This window comes from Magnolia sinica, chromosome 15, assembly GCF_029962835.1.
Source record: "Magnolia sinica isolate HGM2019 chromosome 15, MsV1, whole genome shotgun sequence".
Taxonomy (NCBI): domain Eukaryota; kingdom Viridiplantae; phylum Streptophyta; class Magnoliopsida; order Magnoliales; family Magnoliaceae; genus Magnolia; species Magnolia sinica.
In genome coordinates this window covers 8721485-8733233 of record NC_080587.1, presented here as the reverse complement: position 1 = coordinate 8733233, position 11749 = coordinate 8721485, and the positions used below count along the sequence as shown (strand labels likewise).

Below are 11749 nucleotides of genomic sequence, written 5' to 3'. Positions count from 1 at the left end.
TTTGATACTCTGGCAGTGCGTAGCGGATGATACGCGGTAAATGTGAAATTGTACCCCTGGCTGCTATAGATATAAACTGAACTGTCGAATTTATGAGCCCAGTTTATATGTATTCCAAATATAAAAAAAAATTACATTTGTTTAGTTATAGAATTATCAGATTATGGGACATTGATTGGACGTTCAAAAATAAAAAATAAAAATATCCAACAAATATATATATATATAAAATTTGGATTTCACTTATATTTCATTAAAGTAGTGTGAGGAATTAAAGGTTAGGATTATTGAGGATTATTGAACAAATCTGATTTTCAGATTGTGACTTTTTTACAGTGGGGTCCACAATTTAGAGGTTTTACTCGAGATTAATCCAAGGCACATGTACATTTCCGACTGCTGCCTGCGTGTCAAGCATGATACGCCAGCAGAGTATGAATAACTCCTCCTTTTCTTTTCTACCGTTCACTCGAGGTCCACCAAGCGACCGGTTAAGATCGTGATTTCCGTGAAAGTTTTGGATTACAATCCATCTACAGTGGGTCCCACCACTTGGAAGGTTCAGATGTGAGGTTCATCCACGTGTACGTTAGATGATCCTCACATGTATCCTAACTGGGGCCCACGAACCGCCATTTTAAAGTCTTGTCCGAACCCGCACTTTTCGTTTCCTTTCCTTCCACTCAAAACCGCAGAAACTCTCGATTCCCGGCGAGGATTCGCCGCCACATTCCTCCATTTTCCGGCGGTCGTTTGTCAGTTTCCGGCGTGCGAGAGAGACGGAAGGCTTTCCATTCCGGCAGCAACGATCTGACACCCCCGCTTGAATCGGATTCTCTGTTTCGTTTTTCAGTCTAACGCTCTCTTGAAATTGCAGAGATTGTGATTCTTTCCGTTTCTAATCCCTTGAGTTTTTGCTTATCAAATTAGGGTTTTTTGTTTTGTTTCTTCTTTTTCTTTTTCGGATTCCTTTTTGGATTCGTCGCTGTCGGAGGAGAAGGCGGTCTTCTTGCAAGAGGTACGGCTTCTAGGGTTTTGTTTGTTGTTGTGGTGGCCGATTTATAGGGTTTTAATGCGGATTTAGATGATTCTAGGGTTTTGGTTGTCGTTGCTGTTTTGCTTCTGGGGAATTTTTACGTAGCCTGCTGTGGTACTTGAAATCGGACAAGGCGTGCAATTTGTGGTGTATGGGGAACGATTCAATTGCTGGACCTCGGCGTGGATGGCCCACTTTGCGTTGCACGCATACGGTTTCTTGTTGTAGAATGTGAACCGTTGGTTTTCTTTGATCACCCATTTCGAGGCTGGATTATTTGATGAGTTGTCTTTTTTTTTTTTTTTTAAATGATTGATCTTCATGGGCATCTGATGTGGGGATTATCTACGGTTGGATGTCATGGGCAACATCAAGGGTGGAGGAACCCGAGGACTAGTGTTTCGTGTAGTCCCACGGGTTACCTTCTCGTTCTTCTTTGATAGTCATTTTGTTGGTTTTGTAGGGCATGTTGATGAATTTCTAGGGATGAATTTAGCTTATGGTAGTGCATTCTGTGTTTTTCTTATTATTATTATTATTATTATTATTTTTTGCGGGGTTGTGGTGGGTTGTTTGTTTGATGATAATTAAGGTTTAGATCCATTTCGTTTATTTGTTTTATTCGTAGTTTTTAAACTCAGTGACTTGGCTTGGAAGTTGGATAAAGGTCAACTCGACTCGGCGAGTTTTCGAGCCAAGTCACTAGTAAACTGGTTCTAACTTCTAACTCAGTCACTAGTCAACAGGACTCGTTGAGTTGACTCTCTGACGCAGTCAAGAGTCGTCGGGTTGGCTTGCTAACTTGGTCTGGAATCAACAAGACTCGTTGTGTCAGCTTGCTGACTCAGTTGAGAGTCAACTAGACTCACTAAGTTGGTGTACTGACTAGATCAATAGTCAACAAGACTCATCGAGTCGGCTAGACACAATTCCTGAATCAGGGCTTTCAAAGGGGTTGATTTCGGGTTAGGTCGGGTCCTATAGTAACTGTACTTGAGCTAACTGGGTTCTGGTCTTACCGGGTCTTTTTTTTTTGGTTCTTGAAGACCCAGACCGGTACCTGGTTAGGCTCGAATATCCATCGTGTGTCACTAGATATATGTTTCTAGTTGCATTCAGGACAAATATGAGGAATTTCATGGTTGGTGTGTAAACACGCTCTCTTACATGCGTGTGGCTTAGGAGACCTTATTCCTTTGCTAGAATAATCAACACATTTAATATATATAATATTTCTATTACAACTAACAAGACCTGACCCGGACCCAACTTCACCCATCCTGATCCCATTTTTACCGGGTCCAAGTTGATGAACTGGACTAGACTTAAATTTTAATTGGGACACAAAAGGCGAGGCCTGCATCTGGCCCGATTTCTTAACTGGCCCAAAAAGTTGTACCTGAACCCATTAAAATCAGGTTGAGCCCATTAGGTACACAAAGGTCCAGGTGCCTAGCCCTACTTCTGATGACTTGAGCCAAGTCAGGTGAACTTTTTTACTTTTTCCAATAAAAGTCAAAATTTGACTGAATTTCAAAGTCACTAGTCACAACCTTCGCTGGGAAACCAAGTATTTGCAAACATTTCAGGCTCATAACCTTCATTGAGAAAGCAAACACTTGTAACCAGAACAAGATGAACTGTGCATTTGTTCATTTCAGCTATTTTATATAGTTTAACTTGACATAACTATTTTGAATATCACTGCTATAAATAATTTAATTTAATTATTAAATACTAAGTCGAATCAAGTAAAGACTCGGCCGAGTCGACCCAACCCATCTAGGGATTGAGTCAAACGTTGTTTTCGTGTTTTTGAGCTATGGTTCTATTTTAGCTGCTGGAACTTTTGTGTTTTCAGGTGATTCTCTCTCTCTCTCTCTCTCTCTCTCTCTCTCTATATATATATATATATATATATTAATAACTTGTTTGTTACTTTTCCTTTCCTAACTGCAGTTTGATTTCAATAATTTGCGGATGAATTTCCACAGGTTTTGGGCATGATGATGGTGTTCAATTAGATTGACTTGTTCAGTTTAAAGCTTTGGTTGAAGTTTGTATATGGTTTTTGGTGCTTGCAACGATTTTCAACATTTATTAGTATTTTATTTAAAAAGTGCTTTCGATATTTTAAATTTTCACTTGGGAATTCTGGATAATTCCAGAATTTTGTAAGGATGCCTAGTTTTGTAGTTAGCATAACTTCAGGCCTTTGCTTTCACAATTTTCCCTACAGCATGAGATGAGTGATCGTGTGATGAATTTGCATGTTATTATTATTATTATTATTTTTATTATTATTTTTTGCATTTGCTAATTGCACAAGGTTCCGTAAAATTTTATTTGCTTGCTGATCCTCCCATTTATTCAATTTTTCAGCGTGTCGGATTTCTTGGTTTGTATATGATTTTATTGCTTTAGTTGCAGTTGATGATGTCGAACATTAGTCACAGCTCTTTATATTTTCTGGGGTTTTACCTTTGGCGATGAATATGGATGTTTTTGGTGGATTTGTTTTCTGTGGTGTCTGCATAATTCAGTTTTGCAGATGAATCTAGTGGGTGGGTTGGGTTTCTTTAATTCAGATTCAAGTCAAGGGAATTGGCTGGGCTATTAGGTTTATAGAAGATTCTACAATATATTTTCCCTCATATTTTGTGTGCATCTGTAATCTGTACATGTGTGCAAAATGGTTGTGAGTTTTCAATTGATTTTATTCTGAATTTAGCTGGGCTTGTAGTCCCCCCACCCAAAGACAAGTCTGATAATTTGTATTTTTGATGAAGTGTTACTTGTTTGAACAGTTTTATGCTTGCATGTTGCTCTTTTAACTAGCTTTTATTTTGAAGGTTCTGATTATGTTTCTTTACAAATTCTTTTCTTGGAATTCTAGAAATGTCGATGCAAGACCCTTCGCTTTGGGATCGTCCCCTTCTTCAGTGGAGGGTTATGGAGTTGAAGTATGAGCTTAAGAGGAGGAATAGACCAACAAACGGTTTGAAGGAGGACTTAGTGAGGCGGCTCAAAGAAGTCCTCAATGAAGAACAGAGGGAGAAAAAAGAAATTGGCAATGAATTTACTAGTTCTCAACCAACTGCCAATTCAGACACAGTTAAGGAAGGATGCGTGGAAGCTGACGATGGTGATGGGTCTGAATCAGAGAAGTCCCAGCTGGTGGGTGACGATATGAATTCAGCTAACAATGATGGTAATTCCAGAGTGGTGGGTCTTGATAAAATCAATGGAGATCAAAGCATGAAATCAGAGAAGGCCCTGGTGTTGGATGACGATGTGAGTTCAGTGAACAACGACAACAGTGGCGGACTGGCAGGTCTTGATCAAGTTCATGGAGATCAAGACGTGAAATTGGCATATAAATTTGATCCTGAGTGCAGTGAGGTTGATAACGTTGTTGTCGTCCCAGTTGAAAACAGCTATTCAATTGATTCTCAGAATGACTTTTGCAGGAATGAGTTGAAGGAAGCAGATGCTCTGGTTGCTGATGAAAGCCAACTCCCTATATCCCGAACCAGTTACCAGGTAACTGAGACAGTCAGTCAGGTGGTAAACTGTCCTTCTACTTGCCCTTTGTCAATTAATCAAGAAAATGAACTAAAGAGTGATTTGAATACTAAAAGTGTCCATTTAGTACCTGCATCAATGAATACTGAGGTGTTACACCTTGTTTCTAATGATGGTGGTGGTATCAACATGTCGAATGTTCAAGTTGAAAGTGGTCGGCAGATTGCTACTGAACGGGTAGAGGTTAGTCATGCAGTGGATGTTGACGTTAGTGACCAAAATGTTGGTATTGGTGGTGGGCCTTCAGAAAATTTCAATGGTGGTGGAAATTTTCTTGGAGAATCAGTGGAAGAGGATGTGATGGAGAAACAGATGATAGATGCCATCTCGAATGATGAGGATACAAGAGAAAAGATTGACATCCCTGAATCTCTTCAGGTGGAGGAAGATGATGCATTTGATGCTGTGGCAGATCAATACTCTGTCGATGATAATTGTTTTTCTGGCAAGAGTGAGTCTTTGGATCAGCATGGCCAAAAGAGAAAAATTGAAGGTGACGATCAACTTGTTCATGCTTTTCCAATATCTTTATGTTTTAGTTATTGCTGAGAATTACTTATTTAGTTATTTATGCTACTTTTGTATTGGGCATGAACTCATCCAACCAAATGCCCCCCTCTGATTCACTGAGTTCGATATGATCCAGACCGACTCAATGCTCCCCTTTAATTTTATGAAGAAAACAAGAAGGGGGAAAGGTACATAGAGCATGAGTTGAATGCATCCATGGAGCACTCGGGATTAGTGTGCTCATTATTTCCCACCATTTATGATGGAATTGAGTCCCACGCCATGTGTATTACAGGACAGCCAATGTGGGTCCAACTTGATCACATGTTATGAAATGGGCTTTTTAGGCCCAACCGGATGGGCTTTGGACTCCAATCCATGATTGGCTGTTTATATTCTAAAAAGTAACCTGTGCATGATTTATTAGCCAATGGACACCAACCGTTTGGCACAAGGGACAGTATGGTTGTGTATAAAGCCCTATATGGTCCCATACACATGGTATTTTGAGACTTTAATGCCATTTGAAATTTTAGTTGTTTTCCTATTTGTTTTCTATGATGATGGCATCGACTCCTTGAACCCTCAACCTCAGAGCGTGAAGCCATGACACAGACCTCAAAGTGTGTGTAATAGAAGAAGATATCGTTAAAACATGATCTTTTGCAATTTTATAGTTAAAGAAGATATCGTTAAAAGCTGATCTTTTGCATTTGTATAGTAGAAGAAGATATCATAAAAATATGATCATTTGTATTCTTTGATGCCTCTTGCTTCTCCTCCTTCTCTTCCCACTCCTTTTGCTTCTCAATTCTTCTTGTTCAACTTTGGAAAATAGGTCAAATCATGCTAGAATGAGGGGCCTGGTACCAACTGAGTCACCCTGAGATCAGCGTGTTTGACATTCTTCTTCTTCAAGACTAAGCTTGGGACTTGGTCAGTCACCGGGTTGGGTTGAACAGGTGGCTTAAGAAAATGGCTTTTATCATTTTCTAGAGGCCAAGTTCCCTCTTTGCGCTGAACAGGGAACTTTACTGTTTGTACCAAATCTGTACATGTGGGGTCATGGTTGGTTTACCAAGCCAGTTTCCTCTTTGCGCTGAACAGGGAACTTTACTGTTTGTACCAAATCTGTACATGTGGGGCCATGGTTGGTTTACCAAGCCATATGAACTGATCGCCCGCTCATGGAAGAATCATGCCTAATACTTCTCTTCATTCTGTCAAGAAACCTTTCCATGGTTGGTATGTAAATACATGTTTACAAAGGAACGCACCAACTGTCCACATTCAAAGGAGAATAGAAAATAGCTTTGATGGTTAAGATCTTCCAATTTGAGAGGTTTTTTGGGCATGGTCCATCCATGATGGGAACCATTGGATTAATAGCTTGGATAAACGAGCCATGTGTCCTGCATGTACAAATCAGTGCACAGCAGGGAAGTTACTTGTTTGACACAAACAGGAACCTCAGCCTCTATTTTCTACGGAATATATTTTAGAATATTATATTGTAAAAAATAAAAAATAAAAAAAAAGTTATCTCCTCATCTTCATGTTTCTTCTCCTCGCTCATCCAGGCAAAGCTGAATGATTTAGGCTGAAATCAGGACAGGCTTGGTTTGTCTATCGTTGATGCCCAACTTGAGCCCCAGAACAGGTCCCTTTATGATGTTAATGGGTGGGCCTTGGGCCTGAAATCGAAGGCTAGATCATTGAAATGGCTGGACCTGGGCCTGATTAATAATTGGGTCAGTTCTACCTTTCAAGTAATTAAAAATAAAGGGTCAGGCTTGACCTGGCGAGTTGCCACCTCCACCTGCCACTGACTCTGTCCACATTGAGCAACAGAATCTTTTCCCAAATATAAAAAACTATCGAAATGCATGCAAAACAAAACATAAAATGTTAAACTCCATAGTATATCCATACATGCATCCGACTTATGTAAACATATATATGCATAAAACAAAGGAGAAAAGGAAAAACAAAATATAAATGTTAAACTCCATAGTATATCTGTACATGCATCGGACTTGTGTAAACATATGCATGGATAAAAAATGAGAAAAGAAAAACAAATTGCAATCATAGGAAAGCTTCTTCTTTTTTTTTTTTTAGTCCTTTCTCAAGCAAGCAAATGCACAGAAAAGTCACTTGGGAGAAACAACAATAGATAACCCAAAGATTGAAAGGAAACAGTACATAAAGCTTAAAGGCATTGTGATCAACGGAAAAAATATCAAACACATCATGCATTTACGAAGCATGCATATTTTAGTCATGCATGCTTCTTTTGTTGGCAAGGTTATAAAATGTTTTTCCACTTTCATATATCCAGTAGTTCTGAGGGAAAGTTCTACCACCTCTGTGGTCAGTGTTCCATTTTCTATACATGTTCTCAAGGTGTTACCCTCTTTTTCCAGATGAGCCACCATCAGAGAGCAAATCTTTGAGAAGGCAGCGCAAACGGAATGGTGTGAATGAGTTAAAGATGATTGAGTTTGGGCAGCTTTCCTGTGTGGAAGCAGAGGCATTCAAACTGGCAGAAGTTCCTGGAAAATCTCCCACTGCTGCCCCAGCTCCCAATTATCCAAGACCTAGAGATGGTCCCAAGTTGATTCCCCTGCCTGCCAGGTCTGATTCCTCACTTCATGGAGACATCCTGATGGAACGAATTGGTAAGAAGCCAACTCCCCATCCTATCGTACACACAGGATTCTGATTTTCTGTGCATAAAATTTGAGGTACAATTGCCAAAAAAAAGGGGGGGCTACTGTACAATGCTTTGTGTGGGAGTTAGTTCAGCGCATTCAAGTGGGAACATAATGTTAATGTTTTGGTTCACTGAATAAAACCTGAAAAATACTGTGCAAGCTTTCTGCCTGGGATTGCATAATGCCTCATAAGTCAAAATATTTTGCATCGACCAATGTAGATAGGCATGGATGTATATGTCTGCATACTTGTGTGTGTGTGTGTGTGTGTGTGGTGCATGTGTGGTTGTGCACGTACTTGTGCAGAACCCAAAGAACTGGGACAAGGCATGATGATGAGTCTATTTCTATGTGGATGTGATAGGGTAGGGATGCTTGTGTTTGTGTATTTAGGCATGCCTGCATTGTTGCTGGAGTATTTTTTTTTTTTTTTCTGATGGTGGCGAAGTGTTTGGTTTATTGATAACACTGTATGCAATTCTATTGATTGCGACTCTCATTTTTCCATTGCCTGGGTCTTTTCAACTGCAAATGCTATCTATTAGTCTCAACTCTGCAGTGGTTATTGCCCTGGGCACTATTAAACTTCCATCAGTCATTTAAAAACATGGGTTGTCTGATGGTTCGTATGGCTTCTCAATCACGGGCTTCCTCTGCAACAAGCTAGAAGTCACGTGGCAAACTATTGACTGTTCCTCTGTTTGAGAACAGCAGGGACTAGTATTTGCTTCGCAATCAACCTGTTTATTTGTTTTTGCAGTTCCCCCACCGCAGCGATCTCCAACGACTTCTTTGAGAATAGACAATTTCCTTCGACCATTTACATTGAAAGCTATACAAGAGCTTCTCTCAAAGACTGGAACTGTCTGCAGCTTCTGGATGGATGAGATCAAGACTCATTGTTATGTCACGGCAAGAATTAGGACTAACCTCATTTCTTTTCAATCTCAATTTTCATCATGTTTCCAAAATCACATTTGTTCGTATGGTATTGTTTTTTCTGCCTTTTTATATTCTGTTTTTTGGTACTGTTCTTTTTCCCTCCTGTTGGTTTGATTTAGCTTGCTTTCATTGCCTTGTTATGATGTCAGTATTCTTCGGTGGAGGAAGCAGTGGCAACCCGAGATGCACTATACAATTCCCAGTGGCCTATGAATGGTGGCCGTCTATTGATTGTCGAGTTTGTTGACCCTGGAGATGTCAAGGTCAAGGTCGAAGGACCTCAAGCACCACCATCAACTGTTCCTGCGTTGACCTCTTCTCGTGTTCGGGCAACACCACCACCTTCGAAGTTTCAACGTTTGCGTCAGACACTGCAGCCCCTTGGTCAGCAACCTCTGCCTCCCAGACAGCAGCAGCCGCCTCTACCACCCAGGCAGCAGCTCCCTATGCCCCCCAGGCAGCAGCTACCTCCACCTCCACCACCCAGGCAGCAGCTGCCTCCACCACCAAAGCAGCCACTATCACCACCCCGTCAGCAGTTGCCTCCACCACCTCCGCTTCCTCTGCCGCCCCCCTACCCCCATCCTTCCTCTGTCCGAGAGAGGCTTTTGCCGCCGCCTCCCAGGAATCTCAATCCACCTGTGACACTTGATGACCTATTCAGGAAAACACGCACTAATCCTCGCATCTATTACCTTCCTCTTTCAGAAGAACAAGTTGTTGCCAAGTTGGCGGCCACCTCTGCCAGTCACAATGAGAGTGTGGATATCCATAGTAGGCAGTAGATCTGTTTCAGGTTTGTTTCAAATACAAATTACCCTATTTGTGGCTCATGCTCTTAGAGAAATGCAAGGGGTACTCATGCTTATGCTCTCAGGAAATAGGATTGTAATCCTACTCACATGAGTGGCCTCAGTAGGTCTCATGCTCGAATAACTTAATACTGATCTTTGTAAGACTGGGTGCAGTCCAGTGGTACCTCCGTTAGCTGTATGGTCATACCAGGCATATGTTAGGCCCACGTGATGCATGCATGATACCCAACCCTTCCATAAGATGCGTCAGCCCATGTTACTTCCAGGGCCAAAAGTCATGCTGATCCGTTAATCAGGTGGGCCACACAACAGGGAACAAGTTGAGAGGGGACCCAATCCCTGATTTACCTGGGGGAATCACCTTGTTGTTTATATGGAATCCAGGCCATTCAGACCTTCCATTTGGCATGACGGGCGGGCTGTCCAAAAATCAGGTTGGCTTGCAAGTGAGATTCGCCTTAGTGCAACATGGCATACCCTCCTAATTTGTCCATTGTGCTGTGTCCCACCTGAGTTTTCGATTGATCTGATTTCTGGGATTTAGGGTAACATGAGATCCACATCTGATGGATGGGTTGGATGTGATGCATACATCATGTGGGCCTCACATCTGGTTGGTACAGCGGTAAGCTTTAAGGTGGTGCTAGTGCCACCGGAGCACACCCCTGTTTAGTAGGGTGGCAATGGGCTGGGCGGCTGGGCCAGGCTAGACCCAAGGCCTAATCCTAGCATGGCCTAGCAGCAGACTCAAGTCGGAGCCCAAAAAAATTGGTTGGACCCAGGCCTGGCCCGATCTGGCCTGGTCTGGAAACCTTAAAAATCCCTGCTTCCCACTTTAATGCTTCTAATCTACCAGTTGACCAAGTGGGCTACACATGCACAAAAATAGTCATATTAGAGGAATGAATCTAATGGCCTACACTAATGATGGTGGATTGGAATGGCATACTTATAGTATATAACACGTACATATAAAGTCGGGTCGGTGGGCTCAAATGACTTGAGCCCAAAAATCGATAGGCCATGGATGTGAGCCCAAGCCTATCCATCGGCCATAGTAGGTACAAGCTTGGCCAAAAGCCAGGTCCGGCCCGTCAGATTGGTGGGCTACCTGACCTGGCCCATTGCCACCCCTACTTTTTCAGATATCATCTTGTTGGACAAGCCTCAAGTATTTCTGACACTTAACACTGCGTTCATATCAAAACCTTTTATTTATTTTTCCTTTTGTTTTGTTCTTGCAGTGTCAATATTCTAAAATTTGGACTGGCCCTTAACTGAAGCACGTGCTGTTTGAAGCATTCAAGAAATTCAATGCCTGGTGAGTTCTCCAAAAAACACAGAATGATCTGAACTAGTGAAATCAGCCACTTGAACTTTGAAATTGCAATAATCCTGACCTCATCACCCCCCACCCCCCCAGCCCCCCCCCACATAAAAAAAAATAAAATAAAAATCCTAACTGTGTTCTTGAGGTGTCAGTGCTCACGTGTTCATGAAATAATTGGGATTTCGCGAATGTTCAAACCAAAATTTCAGCTCAAAATGTTAGTTCCTTCTCGATATTATTGAATAGTAGTGTTTTTTTTTACCAAGCAAGCAGATAAAGTAGCAATGTTTTTTTTTACCAAGCAAGCAGATAAAATAGCCTAGCTGCCTTTTTGGAGGTTTGAATGACCAGAACTCATCTTCTTTTCTAGAAATCTGAGTTAGCATTTTGGAGCCCACTTGGCATCCATATGAAATCATGCTGGTCCAATCATTAGGTGGGCTAGACCATAGAAAACAGCGTACACCGGCCTATTATTGTACTGGCCTGATTTTTATCTATTAACCTGTGATTAGATCTTTCATTCTTGATGCAACTTAAGCTCTCTTAATTGAAGTTATTAATGCATCTAAATACACCCTTAAAAGAGTCATAGTTAACTTTGTAATAATTGAATGTCCTCATAAAATAATAATACCCTTAAGGGTCATGTTTCAGTGGTACAGTGCTACTGGCCATATTTTGGGCCCTGCAATGTATTCATACCATCCAACCCATCCATCCTATGCTACACCTCAAAAAACCAATAAGGCCTAATGCTCAGCCCAATCCAGAACTGAAGTAGGCCAAAGAAAAGGGAACAAGATGGGAGGGA

The 11749-nt window shown here is 41.3% G+C and overlaps 1 protein-coding gene across 1 annotated transcript; it reads left to right on the top strand.

The window, feature by feature from the left end:
* The first annotated feature begins 671 nt into the window (after window positions 1-671).
* On the top strand, window positions 672-11001 carry LOC131227063 (uncharacterized). Its single transcript, XM_058222768.1, has 6 exons — window positions 672-1018; window positions 3933-5114; window positions 7558-7812; window positions 8609-8760; window positions 8940-9586; window positions 10850-11001. Exons 2-5 carry the CDS (start codon window positions 3935-3937, stop codon window positions 9573-9575), a joined length of 2223 nt encoding a protein of 740 aa, XP_058078751.1. The 5' UTR covers window positions 672-1018; window positions 3933-3934; the 3' UTR covers window positions 9576-9586; window positions 10850-11001.
* The last annotated feature ends 748 nt before the right edge of the window (window positions 11002-11749 follow it).